Here is a 23,579-nt window from a genome sequence, read left to right as displayed (position 1 = left end):
CATCACCTGCTTTCAAATGGAGCGGCATTTACAACACAGGGCCGTAGTTAACTGACAAGCTGAGCCATATCGCATTAATTATCGCAGGCGATACGGCCGAGTACATATGGAGTTATGTATTCACAATAACAAACCAGGAATCTTGTGTTACTCAGAATAACTCTTTACTCAGGAACTGACATCATAATGCTGTGTCCCCACTTATATCCCCGTACTACAACAGACCCCTTACAGCTAGTTCCCATTACAGAACACCTCCCCCTTTTAAGAAAGGAAGGACAGTTTTTTTTCCCATTGGAACATATTGGATACCTCTTTGAAAAACCTTTAAACATTCAGTTACAGGTTGCAAAAATCGGCAACATCTTCTTAAGAACCAACAGTGAACACAAGTTTTTTTTTTTTTCTCTTTTCTTCCTCCTCACAAATTCAAACGTTCAGGAGGCCGTGATACTCGACCAGAACTGGTCACATAAGGTGCTCTACTCATATCAGTGTCTCTGGAAATGTTCACTCCCTTAGTAGTGTGCATACAAGTGTCTATTTCACTCTGTTCCAGGGTTGTGTCAGTCACTGTCATGGGTTCTTGAGAAAGTGGTGAAAGAACTGGCAGAATGTGAGTGCGGTTTCTCCTGATCAGACCTCCCTCAGTATGTACTAAGTAAAAGACCTGGGTGTTTCTGCCTGGCGAATGACAGTCCCTTGTGATTTCTCCCTCTGCATCCACACGCACTGTCCAGGCCGCAATGTTGGTAGGGGACTTGTCTTGTAACGCATGTTGTACCTGCGTCGCTATCTCTCTTTTGCCCACTTGTCAGCTTCCCTGAATCTCTTAATGTTTGGCCATCGAGGGGTTAGAAAAGTTGGAAGCTGAGGTATGGTGGTACGCAGTTTTCTCCCCATTAAAAGTTGTGCTGGAGTGTACCCATTCTCCAGAGGGGTAGACCGATATGTCAGCAAAGTTTTTGTTTTCTCACCACCACCTTTCCAGAGACCTTTCACAGTAGCCACTGCGCGCTCAGCCTCCCCGTTTGCTTGCGGGTATCCTGGGCTGCTGGTAATATGTGTGAACCCGTATTCACTGGCTAAGTTCTTAAAGAGTGCACAGCTATACTGTGGTCCATTATCGGACATAACAGTCTCTGGGATTCCATGGCGGCTAAACACATCTTTTAAAGCCGCAGTGGCTGTGGCTACATTTAAGTGAGCTACTTCAATGTAACGTGAAAAATAGTCTACAACCAGAAGGTATGACTTTTTCTCCCAGAAAAATAAGTCAGTGCCCACCCGCTGCCAGGGTCTCTCCGGCACTGAAGTGGTTAACAAATGAGAGCATGTGCTGCAGCTTTCCACCAGCTGATTGATGTGCACAGACAATCCTGGCCACCAGACGGCCTGGAGAGCCCTAGCTCGACACTTTACTATCCCCTGGTGTCCCTCGTGTATCCTTTGAAGGATTTCTTTCCTCCTGTTGTGGGGAATCACGATTCTTTGACCCCCTTAGGAGCAGCTCTCCAGCCATTGTAAGATTCTCTCTCTCTGACCAGTATAGTCCCAGCTCTGGTGGAAGACCATGTTTCTCAGGCCACTGAGTCTCACAGTATTGGATGAGTTTAGCGCAGATAGGATCAGCCTTCTGGTTCTTGATTATTGTATTCAGCCTCATTTCTGTAGCTCGGCGTGCTTGAATTACAGAATCCACAAACACCTTAACGTTGCTCTCATTCTCCTTCTCCACCTCTGTGAATGTGTGTTTCATTGGAACTCTGGATAATGTGTCAGCAGTTATCATTTGCTTACCAGGCACATGCACTATGTCAAAAGTGAACTTCATCAGCCTCAGACGAAACCGCAGAATTCGTGGAGGTAGTTCCTCTAGTGCTTTGGTGCTTAGCAGCGAGAGCAGTGGCTTGTGATCCGTCTCCAGTCTAAATTTCAGGCCGAGGACGTGAGACGACAGCCGTTCACACGCCCAGGTGGCTGCTAAAGCCTCCTTTTCTATCTCGGCATAATGTTTTTCTGCTTCAGACAGGCTCCTAGAGATGAACACAACTGGCTTCCATGTTCCATCTGCCTGCTTTTGGTTCAGTACACCCCCCAAGCCAAAGGATGAGGCATCAGTGGAAACACATGTCTCTGCCTTTGGGGAGTATGATGCCAACACACGTTGTGAACTCAGTTCTGATTTTAATTTCTTAAAAGCCTCCTTTTGTGGTGATCCCCAGCACCATTCATTTTTCTCCCTGAGCAGATCTTTGAGTGGGCGGGTGTAAGATGCAAGGTGGGGTAAAAACGTACCCAGGTAATTAGCCATTCCCATCACTCCCCTTACTCCATCCACTCCAGTTGGTTCAGGCATCTCCAAGATCGCCCTGTCTTTATCTGGATCTGGTGCCACACCATCTGCCCCTATTCGGTGCCCCAGAAACATCATGTTGTCAGTTGCAAACACACATTTATCGTTTAAAGTCAAACCTTCGTCTCTCAGTCTCTTAAGGAGACTCATCAGGGGCTGATGAGCTCTGGGGCTGATGAGATTCCGAATGGTAGACGGTTGAACTCATATCTCCCGAATGGGGTGATAAATGTAGTCAAAAGTGAACTGTCCTTTGACAATGGAATTTGCCAGAAGCCAGAAGTAGCGTCCAGCTTTGTGAATATTTTGGCCCCGGCAAGCATTGCAAGTGTGTGCTCTACAGCAGGGAGGATGTGATGTTCTCTCCGCACCCACTTATTTAGGTGCGTCAAATCCACACACAACCGTATCTTTCCTTGAGCCTTGGGTACTACCACCAAGCCCGCACACCATGGAGTGGGCTGAGTCACTTTAGAAATCACTCCCATAGCCTCCATGCTTTTTAACTCTGCATGCACCTTATCTCTCATCGGCAGTGGCACAGGGCGTGGAGAAGACCGAGCATATGGGACCGCAGCTGTCTCCAACTCGATTTTATATGGCTCTTTTAATTTGCCTAAGCCAGAGAACTCTGAGGGGTATTCTGCTGTAATGTCCTCTTGCTGCTCTTGTACAGTGTGGAGACGCTGTATTAGTGTGAGGGCTTCGATTGCAGGGAGACCTAATAAGGGCTTGGACAGTCCAGCAACTACATAAATATCTTGTTCTGTAGTTTTATTCTTGATGCTTAGTCGCCCTTTAAACCGTCCCTTCACATTCAGCCTTTGATTGCCTAGTCCGAACAGCACTTTTCCAGGTGGCTGCAACTCCCCATATTTCTCAATGGAGAAACTGCTGCTTAGAATCGCTGTGACAGCAGCACCTGTGTCCAATTTGAAAACCGTGTTTTCCTCATTCAGCACAATCAATGAGGAATTCCATCCATCAGTCCCTTGTTTATACACCTCTCCAAGAAAAGCAAAATCACCATCCTCATAACTCTCTGACTGCCCCTCTGTTAGGTTATGGACCCCTCCAGCTGACCAACATTTTTTTGCAAAATGCCCCTAACGGCGACTTCTCCTGCAGTCAGCATCTCTAGCAGGGCAGTCTTTCCAAGGATGATTCTTACTGTTTCCACATCTACCACATTCCAGTGACCGGTGTTCAGTCTTAATTTTAAGTGGCTTTTGTGATCTCCTTTCCTTCTTGTGTATAGCCTCAACATGTTCTATTGGCTGCTCTGCTCCACGCAGTATTGGCTGTTGTTTTTTTCACTGCCGCGCTTTGTCTCACTCTTGTTATTGCTTTCTCTAGCGTCAAATCAGCATCCAGCTGTAAACTTTCTGACAACTTCGCATCGCGCATACCGACCACGATCCGGTCTCGTATCAGATCTTCCTTCAGAGCACCAAAATCACATTGCTCAGCGAGTGAATGAACAGCTGTAACAAATGATTCAACGCTCTCTCCTGGCTCTTGATTGCGCTTGTTGAATCGCGCTCGTTCAAAAATAACATTCCTCTTGCTAACGCAATGTTTGCTAAAAGCCTCCGTAACGGCAGCATATGATTTCTTCTGAGCATCAGTCAATGGTAACACCAGGGTTCTCAAGTCTCACGCATTGGCCGTGAGACACACGCAATTCAACCAGTTCACACGCTCACACGCCACACCGTGTATTTCTCACGCTGAAAAGGCAATGCCAACCAAGTTGTACTGCAAGCTTTATATATAAGGTTGTATACGAGGCGCGGGCACACAAAGTGAAGTTTCCTGCCGCCAGCACGTATCTCGGCCAGATTGCGTTCGTTAATAGGCAACATAGATGCGCGAACACACGGAAGTTGACGGAACATTCTCGGCCACCGTACGTTCGTTACTAGGTAACCAACAACATCGCGCGAACACACGTCGTGAAGGATGGAGAAGGTAAGTTGGAAGAAAGCTCGTCTAACATTTTTAGGCTAGAACATTTAATATATAGCCCATCGTATACATTATTATTGATGCAGTCAAAAACTACTTTGCAACCAGACCAGAAGCTTTGGCTCAGTTTTTGCTAACTAGCTTACGTTATCTGAAACTAAGGGAAATGTTAGTGGAAGGAATGAAGATGTATTTCTTTATTTTATTTAAAATAAATTTTTAATTTATTTATTTTATTTTAAATTATATATTATACTGTATTAATAGTATTTCTAGTTACATTACGGCTACATGTATTAAAGCAGAGTGCTCTGGGTAATATTTTATATCCTGTCAAAACATACATTAATCATTACCATTGCATTTGTATTTTTCAAACACTTACAACACAAAACACATTTCATAAGCTGGAGTGTGTACTCTTGTGTGCACACACACACACACCTTAATAATACTCTAATATGTCATTTGTTTACAATGTCCCACCACACAATAAATCATTATACCATTTTGACTAGACACATTCAAAATGCAAAAAGTTTTGTTTTTCCAAACTGTTTGGAGCAATTTGTTATATTTTTGTAATTTTTGTATAACTTGTTTGTAATTTTGAAATATAACATTAAAGAGTATATTTGATGTGATGAATTGCTCTGTCATTTATCAGATTTACCAATTGTTATAATTTCAATTTGTGCTGGTTAATTATGAACAATGGGTCAAACTGGGGGGCGGGGCTCCATTAGGGCTCCTCCCCCAAACCGCATGTGATCTCACTCCAAGCTTTTGATAAAACTTGAGAACCCTGGTAACACATACAGTATATCTTCGGCATCATCTCCCGCCACATACATGAAAGTGTTCACCTGATATTCCTCTGTCTGTTTATCCAAACCGGATGCGATTCTGTAGCGCTCAAAATGCTTCATCCATCTCGGCCATTCCGTTGTATTGGTAAAGTCGAACTTGCCGGACAGAGTTAGCTGTGAGGCTAACATCGGAGTGGCTGGCGCTTCTCTCTCCATCTTCCCCTTATGTCACCGGTATACTCCCTTTTGTGGGTTATTTTTTTCCTTTTTAGGTTCAGTTCGCTTCTGACACCATGTTGCGTTATGTATTCACAATAACAAACCAGGAATCTCGTGTTACTCAGAATAACTCTTTACTCAGGAACTGACATCATAATGCTGTGTCCCCACTTACATCCCCGTACTACAACAGACCCCTTACAGCTAGTTCCTATTACAGAACAAAACGGGTGAAACATAGGTAAGGCCGCGTCTGCCCAAATAACATCAGGTCTTTGCGAAAAAAAATAAAGTGGTTTGACAAAGTTTTAGAAAGAGATATTCCAATGCACCCAGAATTTTTTTTGCTTGATGGTTTCCCCTAAGATCAGGTCAGTAAATCTTACTTATTTGTATTGCATATATTGTTAAAGGAACACTCCACCGTTTTTTGAAATAGGGCTTATTCACTGTCTTTCCTACATTTAGATAGGTGGGCAAACGCATTTTTGTCTCAGTGCATGCGTTGTTTTAGTTTGGAAGCGCCACCGCTAGCTTAGCTTAGCTTAATGAATGGAATCCTTTGTTGCCAGCTAGCATGTCGTGAGTAAAAGTGATAAAAAAAAAAAAAAAAAAAAAAAACGAATTACTTCTTGTGGCCTGCGTCTTCACAACGAGTACAAATAGCAATGCAGATTAAGACTAGGCGATTTCCTAGGCAGATATTGACTTGGGACTATATTGGGGTGAAGCACAGGCGAAGCACTGCTACTTGTGTGTAATTGAATAATAGGATAATTTAATAATGTGTATGACCTCGTGAGTATAAGGGGATTCACTGTTTAATATTTGAACTTTGATATAGAGGGGATAGATAGTTATAGATAGAGGGGATTGGATAAGAGTTGCTTTATGATCAGTCATGGGTGAAGGTAGAATGCTAACAGAAACATTAAAAGCCCTAACAGATAGTGAAACAAGCCAGTAGTCTATACGGGACTGTCTAGAACAATTTTTCTTACTCCTTTTGTTACTATTATAGGATTTACTATTCAGAAATTTCTCCCTCCATATATCAATAATCTAAAATGTATCCATTAATATCTTTAATTTAGAATTAGCAGAGGCAGACTGTTTAGGTGGCAGTCTATCGAGATTATTATCAGGCACACTATTAAAGTCCCCACCAATGAAAACTAAGGCATTTGGGTATGCATTAAGCCTTCATTTTAGTAATGTCTCTTAGACCCCTGGCATTGAAAGAAATAATAGAAATAGCTCTTTTAACAATGAACTGCAAATAACCAAACTTTTCTGAGGTTGACAAAGCAGAAGCAGCTGACGACAAGGCCAAGTCAAGTACGTTTACAGCCATCAATAGTGTCCTGCACCATAACGAAAAGGTATAGGGCTCAAAAAAGCTCTCTTGGAATGAGATGAACAGTTTCAACAGGCTTACATAGGGTTAATTTCAGAACTTTCAATGAATGCACGGTGCCTTTTCCCCTCCTTGCGGGACTTTTCAACAGCCGGCCATAGCAACTGTCTTCCCAATCAAAAGCAGTGAGATCCTCAGTAAATCGAAGACCGTTCGCCTGCAGGAATGATCGCGCGCGACCTTGAAGTATTCGGAAGTCTCTTCCCAATGCGGTGGACAGAGTCGATCTTATCTGGAAGAGTTTTGCTCTCCTCTGGAATGGTTGCCAGACAAATGCGGATAGATTCGGTTCTGGCATTTTCTTTTTCAGGAACTCCATGCAAACACAAGTTCCAGCGGCGAGAGAATCTCTCCAAGTCTGCAATTCTTATTTTGCAGAGCTCCATCTTCTTTTCTTTAGTATTAAGACTTTATACCTTTATTCACTCTAATGGCTGTGCAGCAGCCAAAGGTTTTCCAATCTTCTGGCATTCGTTGCATTCCAAGACCTTTAAGAAAATAGCTGTTTTCAAAACTCAAAGACAAAGTTGTCAATATCAATGCACATGCCAAGCCAGTAAAATCTGGAGCTCACTGCCTTCAGGACGCCCAATTCCCCCAATTGGAGAGGAGTGAAATTCCTTGAAGAGCTTTCTAGCATCTTTTTTTATTTTTATTTAATGGCTCTTCTACTTCCAAAGAAGGAAAATATCTCCTTCTGCAGTGAATATTGAATAAAGAACTACAATCATTAAAACGCTGTCATACCAAGACACTTGCTACATTTGCATACTGTATTTCAGAAACTCAACTCTTTAGTGTGAATTTGGAAGCGCACCTCCTAAGGTTTAATTTCTGGTTCTTATTACACCCAGACGGGAATGTTCCCAGAGACTCAGAGGAGTTAAACACGTCTTCCCGCCTTTTCTCCACAGCTATAGAGACCAGGGATAACTTTACAACACATTATTATTTAATATTGTTATAACACAAAATATACTGTATGTCAATATTATAATACAAGAAGTTAACAATTTGGTAAAGGCAACATTTGAAGTGTTCAATAACATCAAATTCACTTTTATGATGACACTGGCAGACAAATATGTGCACATTATGTCAGTAAGATAATGCAAAGCAAATTTTGTGATCAGTCCCCGTCAGAGCATATGAGCGGAGTGGAGCGGTGAGAATCTCAGCTCATCGCTCACGGAACTGTTCACCCCTCCGCTCCCCCGCTCAAAGCTACATCAGGCCGCTCCGCTCATTATCGCTCTGCGCTCAACGCAGTTTGCTTTGCGCTCCACTCAAATCGCCCCCCCGCTCGCTCCAAAAAAGGAAAAAAATCTACGTGTATATCACTTTTAGCTTAGACCACAGCCTTACCTCCTAAAGAACTAATGAGCAACAACAAAAAATTTCAAATAGAAATGTTTTATTTCTATAAATTAGGCCTATGTAAGAAGGAATATAGTCTACACAAAAAGTCCTGTAAAATTAACCCTTTCACGCATAGTGGTCACTACAGTGGACAGCTATTAAAAAAGCATTTTCTTGAATTTGCATGGGTTTTTATGGCAAAGTTGCACATCAGCCTCTTCATTGGACCCTGGTGCATCATCCTATAAATTGCAACCAAGTGGCAAGCTGTTGTGTTTAAATTTTTTTCCCCCTCCAAACCAAGATGGCCAAGGGTCAGTCAGACATGCCAAATTGTTCCGGAATATCCACCCATTCCTTCTATCCTAGGAGACTCTTGTAGGTAAAAAAAATATTGCAGCATCAAGCAATATCTAATGAGTCATATCACAGTAAAATTTTCCAAGTTTTGATTTTAGATTGAGAGAAAACTCTGATTAATCACATGTCCACTGTAGTGGACGCCATGCATCAATTGCTATATTTCAGCTACAATTCATAATTATAATATGAATATTGTTTTTGAAAATTAAAACTTAAAAACTTAATCTGCAGTGACTTTTTTTACTGTAAATAAATGTATTTGTATTATTAGAATGTAATTTTCATTGACATCGAAAAAAGTGTGATTACTGTGATTACATAATGTATGACACTTGTAATGCATTACTTTACTTGTTAGATCAAAAAGTAATCTGATTTCGTAATGCATGTTATTGTAATGCGTTTTTTTACTCATGACATCAAAAAGTAATCTGATACGTAATGCATGTTACTTGTAATGCTTTTATTTACTCATAACATCAAAAAGTAATCTGATTACGTTATGCATGTTACTTGTAATGCGTTTCCTTACTCATAACATCAAAAAGTAATTTGATTATGTAATGTGCGTTATTGTAATGCGTTTCTTTACTCATAACATCAAAAAGTAATCTGATACGTAATGCATGTTACTTGTAATGCGTTTCTTTACTCGTTATATCAAAAAGTAATCTGATTAGGTAATGCACATTACTTGTAGTTAATTACTTGTTAGATCAAAAAGTAATCTGATTAGGTAATGCATGTTACTTGTAACACATTACTTTACTTGTTACATCAAAAAAGTAATCTGAATGCGTTATACATGTTACTTGTAATGTAAAATCAATTCTTGTTTTGCATGCCCTAAGAGCAATAAAAACACACAAGAAAAAATTCCTGACTGAGGTTATCATAATTCATGCATGAAAGGGTTAAACGAATAAATGGGCCTAATAATATAAATAAAAATTATATAAACAAAAATATACATAAAAGTTTTAAAAGTTAATTAACGATTAGGCCAGAATTTTGATTTAAATTGGCTTATATCCATTGTACACACAAACTGCTGTAAAATTAAACGAATAAATGGGCCTAATAATATAAATATTATTATGGACAGGACCATTAGCATCTCTCTCAAAAAAAATGACCAAAGAGTTTCGATATTTTTCCTATTTTAAACTTGACTCTTCTGTAGTTACATCGTGTACTAAGACCGACGGAAAATGTAAAGTTGCGATTTTCTAGGCTGATATGGCTAGGAACTTTACTCTCATTCCTGCGAAACTTTGCTGCCGTACCATGAGTGCAGCAGGCGTAATGATATGATGCAGCGCCTGATAATAGGTCTAATAGGTTAGACAAACTTAGTCCCGGTCACGTTGGAAGTTATGGAGCTGGGGACTATTTCCAGGCGCTGCGTCATATCATTACGCCTGCTGCACTCATGGTATGGCAGCAAAGTTTCTTGATTATTACGCAGGAATAAGAGTATAGTTTTTTTTTTTATATTATTAAAAATTTAGTATTTAGTATTTTTTTGAGAGAGATGCTAACGGTCCTGTCCGATTCAATGATCTATGCTAAGCTATGCTAAAAGTGGTACCGCCAGACCCGGAGATCGGCTGAATGGATTCGAAAACGGTAAAACTCAACTGTTTAACTCTGGGGGAGTTGTAAAATGAGCCTATTTCCAAAAAAAGTGGAGTATCCCTTTAACCCCATCAACCATGACGGCTTGAGTTCTATCCATCAGGTAGTTAGAGAACCATCTGCAGGCATCAGGACCCAGCCCGATAAATGAGAGATTACTCAAAAGTATATCATGGTCTACAGTGTCAAAAGCTTTTGACAGGTCTATAAACAATGCAGCACAGTGCTTTCCCTCATCTAATGCATTAGCAAAATCATTCACAACAAGCATTGTGGCTGTGGTAGTGCTGTGTTTAGGTCTAAAAACAGACTGATTAATAATACTAAGCAAGTTATTTTCAGAGAGAAATGATTGTAACTGTTTGTTAATTAAAGACTCAAGGATTTTTGCAAGACAGGGGAGCCTAGATATAGGTCGGTAGTTATCCAGATTGCTACTGTCATCTCCCTTGTAAAGGCAAAACAAAAGCTGCTTTCCACTGCTTATCCTTTGGGATAATTCCTGTAATTAATGATAAATTGAAGATATGAGTCACAAAACCAGCAATGACTTAGATGACCAGATAATCAGACCTTGTTTATCTGGTTCAGGTGTGTTTAATTGGGGTTGGAGCTAAACTCTGCAGGACAGTGGCCCTCCAGGACTGAGTCTGGACACCCCTGATCTAAACGATTCAAAACCCCTGCATTATACTAGTACTATTTGAATTATTAGTCTGTACTATTCTTATTTTGGAAAGCGTTTCATAACTTTTTCCCATATTTTCTTCACTTCTATCCTATTCTCATGTGTTGCAGACAGAATGTTCATAAAGAAGAGCAATGCAGTAGATCTTTTTTCTTTATTATTATTAATGAAGGAAAATGCTTTGGTCAACACAATCGCTAATGTAATTGGTGTGTTGTTTGTTGTTGTTGGTTTTTAGGTAAGTGGGATTCGGATCACTGTTAGATCACTATGAAGAAGATCCAAACTCTCCGGATAGGAAGCGCTTGTCATTGCCTGGTGTAAAGAGGACCGCAGTGTCTCCAGTTCTGTAGTTTCGACCTGTATTGCATCACTGTTTACTGGTAAGCAGACAGGAGCATATAGAGCAGGAGCAGATAAAGACTGTTTGCTGATCGCCGCAGGTGAAAGTTCAGTGTTTTGTGTAAGAGTTGAACTGTGTTCTCATCTGCCATGTCTTTGAGTTCGCTCCAGCACAAGGGTGTGAGGAATCTGGAGATGAGGATGCAGTCTTTCCTCCTGGTCTTGTTCGTGTGTGTGTTCTGGCAGCATGGCAGCACCTCCTCAGTGCCGGCCGAATGCCACGACACAGCTGTGGTGAAGGCAGCGGAGGAGGCCTTAGAGCAGATCAATGCAGACAGACAGGAAGGGTATATCCTGACACTCAACCGACTTTATGATGTCAAACAAGACATAAAGGTGAGCGCGTTGATACTAGCATCATTTTCATCTATGTGGATGCATTTGAATAGGTTCTTATATGAAAAAGGCAAATGGATCAGTGGTGAACAAGGATTTTGGATGAAAAAAAAGGATGTCGCAAAGTTACCGTCAAGTAAAAAAGTAAATAAAGTTGACACTTTATTCTGATGGTCCACTTTAGACATTCTAATAAGTAACTTTGCCACTACATTCAAATAAATTCACATTTATTTGTATAGCTCTTTTCACAATACATATCACATCAAAGCAGCTTTACAGAAAATGCATGCGTCTAAATTACAACACTCCCATTAAGAGTATTAGTAGACTGTTAGGGTTTGGGTTAGTAGGTTAAGTTGACATGTAGTTGCAAAGATACTTACAGTTAATAGAACGTCTATTGGGAGCGTCAAAATAAAGAGTTACTAAAATGAATATAACATAGAAATATTAGTTTTTCAGTATATCTTTTTTTAACTGGTCCTCTTCTCATGTTCATACATGCTGGTATATTAAATATATGTTATGTTATGCAAAAAGAAGGATTGTGGACTACAGTAAGGTTCATTGATGCCCGAGGTGGAGGCACTTTCATACTATAGCAGCCAGGGGCGTCATGCAAGCCAAAATTCTGGGGGGGCACAATCTGAGACGTTGCAATTGTTTTCTGACGGGTGATATGGATCATGTTAGGAGGGGTCAGGGGGTTTCTCCCCCTGATTTTTTTTTAATTCTGGCTGCTAAACATACCATTTCAATGCAGTTTGGGAGGGACAGAAATACCTTAACGGAGCTAGCAGCAACCCTCCTCTATCTGAGGACTAAGTTAAAGTATCTATTTTGTAAGTTTGTGTAAAAGACAGGTTGATGAAAGAACTGTAAGCTCAAATTCAAAAGCTTTTGAAGTCTACTTCATTAAAGCATGTTTACACACACACTTACTGTACACTTAGGCCTACTACACATGATTTTAAAAACAGTAGCCTACCATTGCAGTTTTTATGTTATGATTTTAAATTGGTATGTGACCTAAGAACGATCTTACATTAAAGGTACATAAAGGTGCTGAGGTCTGACTTTGTGGTGCTCTGAAATTAAGTTATTTTAATATGAATATGTGATGAAGGACTTTGAAAGAAGTTTGACAGATTTCAGTGCTGAAAACAATTGAACCAGCTGGAGACTTTGACACAAGACAAAACAGAACAGATGTTTCAAAACCGATCAGATAACGTTACTATGGCTTTGTATGGCAGTAGCGTTAGCCAACTAGTTTACGGTTAGACTAGGCTAGCTATCGATAACGTTACACTGACACAACTTAAGTTAATGCTCTGAATTCGCAGCTAATAATCCATAACTTTTTGATCAAGTTAAAATTTCCAACCATTGTCAACCACAAATAATCCCACTACCTTTTAATATCATCCGATAACTAATTCAATGCCGATTTGTTGCTTTGCCCACTTACCACTTCAAGACCATCTGTAAAACATTGCCAGTTCAACGTGCGAGACGAGTGAGTTGCTTGAACATACACAGCAAAGATTCTAGAGCGCTATGCGCGTAGATTTGATACACAGACACCATATTAGGAAAAAGGGCTGATGCTGACCGATTTATTACACATCCAGAAGAATACATTTGAGTCGTTATAGGCTTTGGTATATTATGGAGCATAATAGGAATAAAGTTGTGACAAAAAAATTATCAGGGAGGAAAAATCTGAGGGGGCACGTGCCCCCTCACTTTGAATGGGCATGACGCCACTGATAGCAGCATAATTAACTTTAAACCAAGGTTAAATGTTCAAATTATAGTCGGTGTATAACAATTACAGAAGATTCCAACACAATACTAACCAATACATCCCCAAAACAGTAGTCTAAATAAACAGATAGCTGTCAGAGTCCAAGTCCATTTCAAGTTGACTCAGTCAGTGAGGGGAAGAATTGTTGACAGATGGTGAGAAACCCCAGTATTGTGCCATGTTTATTTTCTTCTTTTTATTTTTCAAAAGTTATGGAATGAATGGAAGATACACACATTTTGTGACTGTTTGTGTGCTCGATTTTTTTTTTTTTTTTTAACTTTACAAATTCGAATTTATTTTTCAAGCTAAGTTTTTTTCACAAATATTATGACATTTGGAATCTGAATTAACCTTTCCGCGTCCAATTAAATAAGTAAATAAATTATCAGATATTTTTAAAAATACAAACAAAAAAACATTTATATTTTTTACCAAAAATATTTATTTTTGTAACTGAAATCTGAAAAGACAGACAATATGAATTAATCTAGCCTTGTCCAAAAAATACTTAAAATAAAAATAAATTATCAGATATTTGAAAATATGAAAGTGTGCATTTAAATTTTTCAACAAATGCAACTTATATTTGAAAAGACAACAAGAAAGATAACATTTACTCTTTCCCCACCACTGACTGAATATTCCGGCTATCCATGTCTTCACTGTTCTCTACTCTCATACAGTAGAGAGCGCTATGACACATCTTCAGAAGTGGTACAGAATCTCAGGATAAAAGCAGCAAGTGAAGAAGCTGAAACAAGTGATAGAAGATTGCGTACGCAAATGTAAAATAACGCGATAATCAAACATAAAACAGCATCAAAACTGCATAATGTTACTGAATGAAATGTCGACCCAGGAAGTTTTAATAACTGTGATGCTTTGGGGGTATTGATGGACTCGATCTACTCCATCTGTGTTTTGATCATCGTTTTGAATATAATCTGGATGTAGTCTTTGACAAAAAGGCAATTTTCTCAGCTTTTTGCTCAATATGTTGCTGTTTTATGAAACTTGCCCACATTCAAGTGTTGTTGCAAAAAGAATGCATGTTTGTTTGTTTAAAAGCAGAGGCTCTGTTCTTTCATTTGATTTATTGTATGTTCAGATATTCATGCAACAAAATATTCTGGGGGCCAAAAAAAAAAAAAAACCCCGCTAGCGGGAAAAGTAAAAAAGCTTGGGTTTTAGAAATGTTTTTTCATGCTGGTTTGATTGTTATCTTGTTTGCTTGTAACAAAGGCAGAAGGCGTGAGCCATTTACACCTGACGATCGATGTTCTGGAAACACAATGTCATGCGATCAGCAGGAGAAAATGGAAATCCTGTGCCATTAAGGGTATTGGTAGTCTACCGGTACGTATTTTACTCTAGATAGAACTGTCAGTTACTTTAATATATGCTGTATTATACTTGGGTATGTATTTGTATCCTGTTTGACCAAAGAGTTTACTGTTATCTAAACTATATTAGGTGTTCGGAACATGTGATGCATCTGTTTCCCTTCAGAGCACCGTCAAAGTTCAGAATTACAACTGCACCATCCAACAAGGTCTGCTGTGACTGCATTGAACCACGCTTACTGAAATGTTCTGTCCATTACCACAAAAATAATTGCGTCACATCACAAATGACTTGCAGAGAGTTGCAGAACTTTGCTGCTCATATTTTTGTCAAAGGGTTTATATTAATTATTGTGCCATTTTGCTTTTTAAAATGACCTAAAATGTCCTTGGTGTGAGACTGCTTTCCCATAAGGTCATGGTAAAGGAGTTGTCATATTAGTAAATTTGAGGGGTTGAGCTGAAATTATTTCTGTGGTAATCGACAACTTGCCTCTCAAAGTTGTAATGGAACATTTATAATGGTACACATTTTGTTACTGTAAAGAATACTTTATTCTGATTGGTCAATCTCAGCATTAGTTATATCAATATTTTTAGATAATGACCACTAAATTGTATATTTCACTGATGATGCTGCTACTGACTGTACTAAAAATGGCCCTGGAAGACTTCAGCATTCATTTTAACATGTATGTTGAGCCAAAAACAACCCTTTGTTTAGATATCTGTAAGTCTCCAGATTAAACTAGAAAATGAAAACTTTACACAGTAGACGACACAAAGAGCTGAATGAGAGAGAGCATGTTATATGTGTTATTTAACTAGTCCACAGAAGAAATAACTTGGATTACAGATTTTCTAAATAATAGCAACATAATAATGACTATCTGGCTTTATATAATGCTTTTGTCCAGGGATATAATAATATAGAGCATGTTCTTCGTGAAATGTTGACTTGTCCTCACTGTTTTACAGTGGCAGCTCAAGCTGTAATAAACACTTGCCCCGACTGTCCAACTGCAGAAAGGTTAGATGATCCAGTTATTTCTGAGACCACAAAGCTGGCCCTGCAGAAATTTAACAAAGAGCACACTTTCCCACATTTCTATGCTCTTCTGAATATAACAGCAGCCAGCATGCAGGTATGTCAACACCAATAAATCAATGGATTGAGTGGCTTTGTCCTGCACACATGGCAGGAGATGTGTATTGTGTGTTTTGCAGTGGGTTGTGGGTCCGTCCTACTTTGTGGAGTTCACTATTCAAGAGACTGACTGCAAGAAAAACACTACTGACACTGACCTCACGCAATGCCTGCTGAAGGATTCAGAGTCAGCTGTAAGCACTCATTCAGTTAAAAAAATGACAAGCCAGTAATACAAGATTAAACAAATTTTTAAACCAAATATTAAGAGCACTCTTTAAACTTGCTTTATATTGCCATTGCCAAAAAAGTGTAAGTGTAGTAACCTTTTTTCTGTTTGCTAAAGCACAAGGGGTTTTGCACTGGTTCACACACCACTGTTGACGACGGACTGGAGATCAAAGTTCCTGTAGAGGTCAAATGTGAAATCTTTCAACCAATGGTGGGTGGTTTGCACTGTTGGAGAGTGACTAAAAGTTACAATGTTACTAACTCAGCTGCATTATTCAGTAGGGTAACAGTTCTGATTATTCCCCCTTCAAAATCCTGCTGCAGTGTAGCAATCCAAATATCCATATAAACTCACCTGGCCTATTTCCTTTTGAAACAAGAAGTTGGGTGGGACATATCTAAAAAAAAAAAAATTATGGTGCTGAGCTTCCCACTGTAATGGTGTGTTCATGCTGAATCAGATTCAGAGTTGACAGCCATGCTTTCCTGGGCTGCTGCGCGCTCGATCTCATTCTGAGCTTTGTGGCTGTTGTCTGGGGGCGCAGTGCGACGCGTAAATCGCCTTGCCCTGCCCCCGTGACTGACCGTGGTCAAGTTATAGCGCAGGCTGGACGATGTCCATCTTGGCGATCCAGAAGTGTCCCCTGGCTAAACTTTGTAGGGGTGCGAGATATCAACACAGCACGCTTTCTCGAAGCTCCCATCTCACAAGGTGGCCTTTTCAGCTATGCTTTTGAGTGTGCCCAGCAGTTCTCGGCAGTCCAGAAGCAGGCTGATCAGTCAAGAGCCTGCTCTGAAGTGCTACCAGGCCTTTGTGAGCTGCCCCTCAGTCTGCTCATCGCCAAGGTAGTCTCTGAGTCCCAAGAGGGCGCAGATGGCAGTGTGCTATGCTATGCCTTGCCACTCTTATACACTCTTCTATCGCCAGCCGGCAGCTCGGTGCGGTTCGAGGACGCAATGCCTTCGTACGCACCCCCTACCGAAACGTGGAGCGAGGTAAGTGTTGCAACGTGTGCTCAGACCCCACTCCGGGACCCTATTCCCTGTGCTCCACCTCGCTGCCCCACTGCATTGTATGATCTCTGGAGGCCTGGCTAGTGCTTCCCAGCCCAGGCCAGGCCCTTGTTCCCCTGAGAGAACACGGCGTGAGCTTTCTAAACTATGTCAATGACTGACTCATACTGGTCCAGTCGCGAGAGCAGTTGTGTGAACACAGGGGCGTGGTGCTCAGACACCTCAGCCAGCTGGGGCTTCGGGTCAACTGGGAAAAGAGCAAGCTCCCCCACGCAGAGGATCTCTATTCTCGTTGGACTCGGTTGTACTCGGTCTCACAGCACGCCTCGCAGAGGAATGTGTTCACTTGGTGTTGAACTGCTTGAATTCACTCAAGAGCAGGACAGCGGCCACACTGAATCTATTTCCGAGGCTCTTGGGGCATATGGCAGCCGCATTAACGCCGCTCGGATTGCTTCATATGAGGCTGCTACACCACTGGCTTCACGGCCAAATCCCGAGATGGGCGTGGATACGCAGCACGCACGGTGACAATCAATCCGGCCTGTCGCCTCGAGTTGCTTGCAGTACAACTTGCGCTGGGCCGCTTCAAATCACTGTTACGAGGCAAGCACGTACTGGTTCAAATGGACAGCACTGCGGCCATTGCGTACATCAACCATCAAGGTGGTCTATGCTCTAGTCGCATGTGGCAACTCGCCCACCATCTCCTTCTATGATGTCAGAAGCATCTGGGGTTGATTCGTGTCATTTATATTCCAGGCTTGCTCAATCGTGCAGCCGACAAGCTCTCACGACAGCAGGAGCTACCGGGAGAGTGGAGACTCCATCCCCAGGCGGTCCAGCTGATCTGGAGACGCTTCGGACCCACATAGGTAGACCTGTTTGCCTCTCCGGACACGTCCCACTGCCAGTAGGTTTACTCCCTTACCGAGGAGACCCTCTGCATGAACGTGCTGGTACATAGCTGCCTATGCAAATATGCATTTCCCCCAGTGAGCCTCCTTGCACAGACACTGAGCAACGTCAGGGAGGATAAGGAGCAGGTCTTGTTAGTTGCCCCGTATTGGCCCAACCGGACCTGGTTTTCAGAACTCATGCTCCTCGCGACAGCCCCTCCCTGGCTCATTCCTCTTAGGAAGGACCTGCTTTCTCAGAGATGGGGCACCCTTTGGCACCCGCATCCAGACCTCTGGAATCTCCACATATGGTCTCTAGATGGGATGCAGAGGACTTAGGTGATCAACCCAAGGCGGTGGTAAACACCCACGGAGATGCTCGATCAGAGCTGTGTTTTCCTTCCTGCAGGAAGGACTGGAGCGTAGGCTGTCTCCCTCCACCCTGAAAGTGTATGTTGCCGTGATTGCTGCACATCAGTATCCAGTAGATGGGAAATCTCGAGAAAAGCACAACCTGATCATCAGGTTCCTAAGGTGTGCGAGACGGCTAAATCTTCCTCACCCCATGGGATCTCTCGTTGGTGCTTAAGGCAGTGCAGAGAGCGCCCTTCGAACCGCTGCAGTCAATTAAGCTAAAAATCCTGTCAATTAAAATCCTGACTGCGCTGGCTTCCATCAAGAGGGTAGGGGACCTGCAAGCATTTCCGGTCAACAAATCGTGCCTGGAATTCGGACCGGACAACTCTCATGTTATCCTGAGACCCTGTCCTGGATACATGCCCAAGGTTCCCACCACTCCTTTCAGGGACCAGCGCTGCCCCTGGAGGAGGCAGAGCCAGCCCTAGCTTTTCTCTGTCCTGTCCACATTTTGCGCCTGTACGTGGACTGAACGTAGAGCTTCAGGACCTCAGACCAGCTCTTTGTCTGTTATGGAAGGCAGCTTAGGCCAGCAGAAGAAAGAGGCTGTCTCTAAGCAGAGGATGGCCCACTGGATAGTGGATGCCATCGTCTTGGCGTACCAGGCCCAAGGCGTGCACGTGCTGTGCCCCCTTGGGTTGAGGGCTCACTCTACCAGAAGTGTAGCTTGCTCCTCTGACGGCGAGCCCGTGTCTTTCCTACCGGTGATGACTCCCTCCTAACTATTTATACCCACGCAGTGGGGTGGAGCATGCGATGCAAATCACTAGGGGTGTAACGATACACAAAACTGACGGTTCGGTACGTCCCACGGTTTTGACGTCTCGGTTCGGTTCGGTTCATTTAGGTGGAGTGGAGGGTTTAGAAAGCTAAAATTGCTCTTTTTTTTTTAAACAGTGCTTTAATTAACAAATTGTGTCCTTGTCTTTAAATTAATTCAATTACAAGTAAACGTTTCGCAAGGATAAAAAAAAATATCTGCTAATGCTGTAAACTATATAGGAGCCCTTACTTGCACATTACTATAACATTAAAGCTTAACAACAGAGCCTAGACTTTTAGCCTAAATTCAGTTGCTATTTATTTTTAGATATAATAATAATCAACACTCAAGTAACAAATTGTATGAAAACATGTAAACTGCACATAAGGCAGTTTTTACATTAACATTTTACTCTAATTTATTATTGAAATATAATCATTTACACAGTTGCTGTCATTTTCATGACAAATATTTTAAACATACATTAAATAATCAAGATGTCATTAATAGGTTAAGTAAAATATAATATATAGGCTAATATAGTGCATTTATTTAGTGAAAGAGTTCATTTCCTTAGCAAACCAACAAGCTGTGGGCACTGAATGACTTGCCTGAGGTAAATAAAGCTATGTGAAAAACTAAGCGTTTTATTGACGTATTTCCGCTGTTGAAACACTGACTGAGCGATTACATGAGTTATGATGCCTTTCAGTAAGTATACTGTATCTTTCAACATACCTTCAGGTGTCCATTCATGTTTATTCTGTAACTGAGGAAGAGAATCGCGTTTACTCGCGCTCCGCGCTGCCACTTTAAATGAGAAGCTAGTACGGTGATCTGTCACGCCACATCAAAGAGCGCCAAAACGACATTTAATGTTTGAATTTCGTGATCAAATAGACAGAATTTGAAAGATTACACCTTGCTTATTATCGAATGTAACAAAACACTGAGATTATTGCGATTAATATTGTGGTTAATGGTGGTTAGGCAACGCTGTATTCGTTGTGTACACATAAGACATGAGGTCCAATGAGCCGGGACAGCAGGGGGCGGGGCGGGTGTGTTCGGTTCGCCATTAGAGTATCGCGATTCGTATCGTGGGTGGTGTATCGCGGTTTTTCGGTTCGGTTCGAATATCGTTACACCCCTACAAATCACGCATGCAATGTGCATTGGATCGTTTAGTTTACACTTAAAGATGATTGGGCTCTCAGGTGAGATGCCAATTTGTCAGTCGTTCTGACATAACGTCTGCTAAAAGTTTGTTTTGCTAAGTATTTCAAAGTACACTCGCAGATGAGCTCAGCTAACTAAATTTATCCAAAAAATAGCCAACTTGTCCAGCGTTGTTAGTTTCTGTTTGCTAATAGCTTGTAGTGTAACTAACTTAACAAAGAGTTTCAAAGAGTATTCCAAAAAGTCTGAGCAAAAAGCATCAGAATCAGTAAAAGACCAGTTTGTGATTTTTTTTTATTTTTATTTTATTTATTTTTTATGTCATTCTCCAGGCTGTTCAACAAGAAACCTCCAGACCTTTTGGGTCAATACATGTTCTTACTCCTCCACCCATCCAAACTGCCCCCAGAGCCCCACCCATGGCCAGCAAATGCCCGGGGGAGAGACGACACAACCTTGGACTGAGAGAGCTGAATCTCTGATTGAAATAATCACTTGAAGATGGGCCATCCTATCTAAATAAGAACTGTATGTTTACACTTGTCATGTGCTTTGTTGCATTTTCATTTTCATTTTAGATTTTTCTAGTATACAGGTTTTTGCCTATGCAGCATTATATCAATAAATATATTCCCAACACAACCACAGTAAAATGCCATGAAAAAATGCCATGAAAAAAGCCAGTCACATTTCATCATAAAAATCTAGACAAGGAAGCAAGAAAGTATATTTCGCCTAAATGAATGTTTGGGACTAGTACTTCATTTTTGCATTGTGGCATTATTTTCATGACATTTACACTTTTTTTTTTTTTTTACATTCTCATTACTCTGTGAAAATATATTGTCAGTCAATAATGTAATATGGAAACGATCAAGTATTAAAAGTCAAATATCAATACATCATGGTAGTATTTAGTATTTGTTATATTACTTTTAATTTAAACTTAATTTTAATTGTGTAAACAATTGTGAACTAATTGAATAACTGTATTAGAGTAATGAGAAAAACTATTTACAAGATATTGTTTATGAAATTATTACAGTGCAACTCATGCTTCTAAACAATGAGCTAATAAGGAAGTTTTTGTGACATTTATCCTACCTAAAAAAAAAGTACAACATGCACATACTGCATTACTTCAGACTGTGCTAATTGGCAATATCAATAAAATTATAATTTGGCCAATACAATAAAAAACAATTAATGCAACCAATCAGAATCCAGACTCTTTAATTGACAGGTATGAAAAACTAGACACAGATGTAAGTAAGTAATGAACAGAAACAGAGGAACTTGAAAACGTGCACATGCAAACAAGGATAATTAACAACACACACCTGAACTGAATTGCAACTAATCTGAAACCATGACAACAAACTCAACAATGGAAACTGTGCAAACTGAAAACAAGGTCCAAACAAAGTGAGGGCGTGACACAATTACACACCAGTGAGTTCATTCCTGTGTTATATTCATAAACTTTGGAGATCTGATCTTGGAAGAGGAGATTTATTGTCTACAGTGGAAATAAGGATTTGATCTCCTGATGATTTTGTAAGTTTGCCCACTTACAAAGAAATTAAGGGTCTATCATTTTTATGGTAGGTTTATTTTAATGGATAGAGACAGAATATCAACCAAATAATCCAGAAAAAAACATTATATAAAGGTTATAAATTGATTAGCATTTGATCGAGTGAAATAAGTATTTGACCTCCAACCAACCAGCAAGAATTCTGCCTCCCACAGATTGGTTATGTGCCCATGTGAAACACAGTCCTGTCACTTTAAGAAAGTACTCCTAATGTCAGCTCGTTATGTGTATAAAACACCTGTCCACACAATCTGTAACTTCCATTCCAACCTCTCCACCACCATGGGCAAGACCAAAGAGCTGTCAAAGGACATCAGGACAATATTGGAGACCCACACAAGGCTGGAATGGGCTACAAGACCATCAGCAAGAAGCTTGGTGAGAAGGAGACAACTGTTGGTGCCATTATTCGGAAATGCAAGAAATATAAAATATCCATCGCCCTCTGGAGCTTCATGCAAGATCTCGCCTCATGGGGTAAGGATGATCATGAGAAAGGTTAGGGATCAGCCCAGAACTACACGGGAGGAGCTTGTTAATGATCTCAAGGCAGTTGGGACAACAGTCACCAAGCAAACCATTGGTAACACACTACGCCGCAATGAACTGAAATCCTGCAGCGCCCGCAAGGTCCCCCTGCACATGTACAAGCCCGTCTGAAGTTTGTCAATGAACATCTAATGATTCAGAGAAGGCTTGGGAGATAGTCCTGTGGTCAGATGAGACCAAAATTGAGCTCTTTGGCATCAACTCAACTCGTCGTGTTTCGAGGAAGAGAAATGCTGACTATGACCCCAAGAACACCATCCCTACAGTCGAGCACGGAGGTGGAAACATTATGCTCTGGGGCTGTTCCTGTTCTAAGGGTACAGGATGACTTCACCATATTGAGGGGCTGATGGACGGGGCCATGTACTGTCAAATCTTGGACGAGAACCTCCTTACCTCAGCCAGAACACTGAAGATGGGTCGTGGATGGGTCTTCCAGCATGACAAGGACCCAGAACATACCGCCAAGGCAACAAAGGAGTGGCTCAATAAGTAGCACATTAAGGTCTTGGAGTGGCCTAGCCAGTCTCCAGATCTTAATCCAAGATCTTGCGACAGCCAAGAGGAATGGACCAAAATCCCTCCTGAGATGTTTTTTGTTTTTTATTATTTTTTTTTTAACCCTTATTTAACTAGGAAAGTCACATTGAGGTTAAAACCTCTTTAAAATTATCACAAGCATTATTAATATAAACTAGGAAAAGCAAGGGACCCAAAACAGAACCCTGTGGAACACCCTTAGTTACAAGGACTGCGTTTGACAGATCATTGCCATATTTGACCATTTGTGAACGGTTGGTCAAATAGCTATGGAACCATTTGACCATGTTACATCCAATGCCAGCTCTCAGCAGGGTATTAACCAATAATGGATGGTCCACAGTATCAAACGCCTTTGTGAGGTCTATGAACAGAGAAACACAGCTAAGTTTACTGTCCATAGCCTCTTTGATGTCATCCATAACTTTTAAAGTGGCGGATATTGTACTGTGCCCCGACCGGAACCCGGATTGCATTTCATTTAAAATATTATGTGAGTGTAAATATGATTTAAGTTGAGTAGCAACTA

The 23,579-nt window shown here is 41.0% G+C and overlaps 1 protein-coding gene across 5 annotated transcripts in view; it reads left to right on the top strand.

Moving 5' to 3' along the window:
* LOC311295266 (fetuin-B) overlaps positions 1-21,580 on the top strand; it is a 35,620-nt gene extending 14,040 nt beyond the window's left edge. The window contains exons 2-9 of one of the 5 annotated variants that reach the window (XM_084416551.1): positions 11,056-11,200; positions 11,331-11,555; positions 14,614-14,727; positions 14,881-14,923; positions 15,693-15,859; positions 15,942-16,055; positions 16,208-16,303; positions 20,697-21,580. In XM_084416551.1, the coding sequence (XP_084272677.1) occupies positions 11,355-11,555; positions 14,614-14,727; positions 14,881-14,923; positions 15,693-15,859; positions 15,942-16,055; positions 16,208-16,303; positions 20,697-20,846 (885 nt within the window). In that variant the 5' untranslated portion in view covers positions 11,056-11,200; positions 11,331-11,354 and the 3' untranslated portion in view covers positions 20,847-21,580. Of the gene's footprint in view, positions 1-11,055; positions 11,201-11,248; positions 11,556-14,613; positions 14,728-14,844; positions 14,924-15,692; positions 15,860-15,941; positions 16,056-16,207; positions 16,304-20,696 lie in introns of those variants that run through there. The other 4 variants (XM_084416550.1, XM_084416549.1, XM_084416548.1 and 1 more) reach the window with 4 other exon arrangements.
* The last annotated feature ends 1,999 nt before the right edge of the window (positions 21,581-23,579 follow it).

This window comes from Rutilus rutilus (genome assembly GCF_951802725.1).
Source record: "Rutilus rutilus genome assembly, chromosome: 8".
Classification (NCBI taxonomy): domain Eukaryota; kingdom Metazoa; phylum Chordata; class Actinopteri; order Cypriniformes; family Leuciscidae; genus Rutilus; species Rutilus rutilus.
This window is presented reverse-complemented; position numbering and strand designations above follow the sequence as displayed.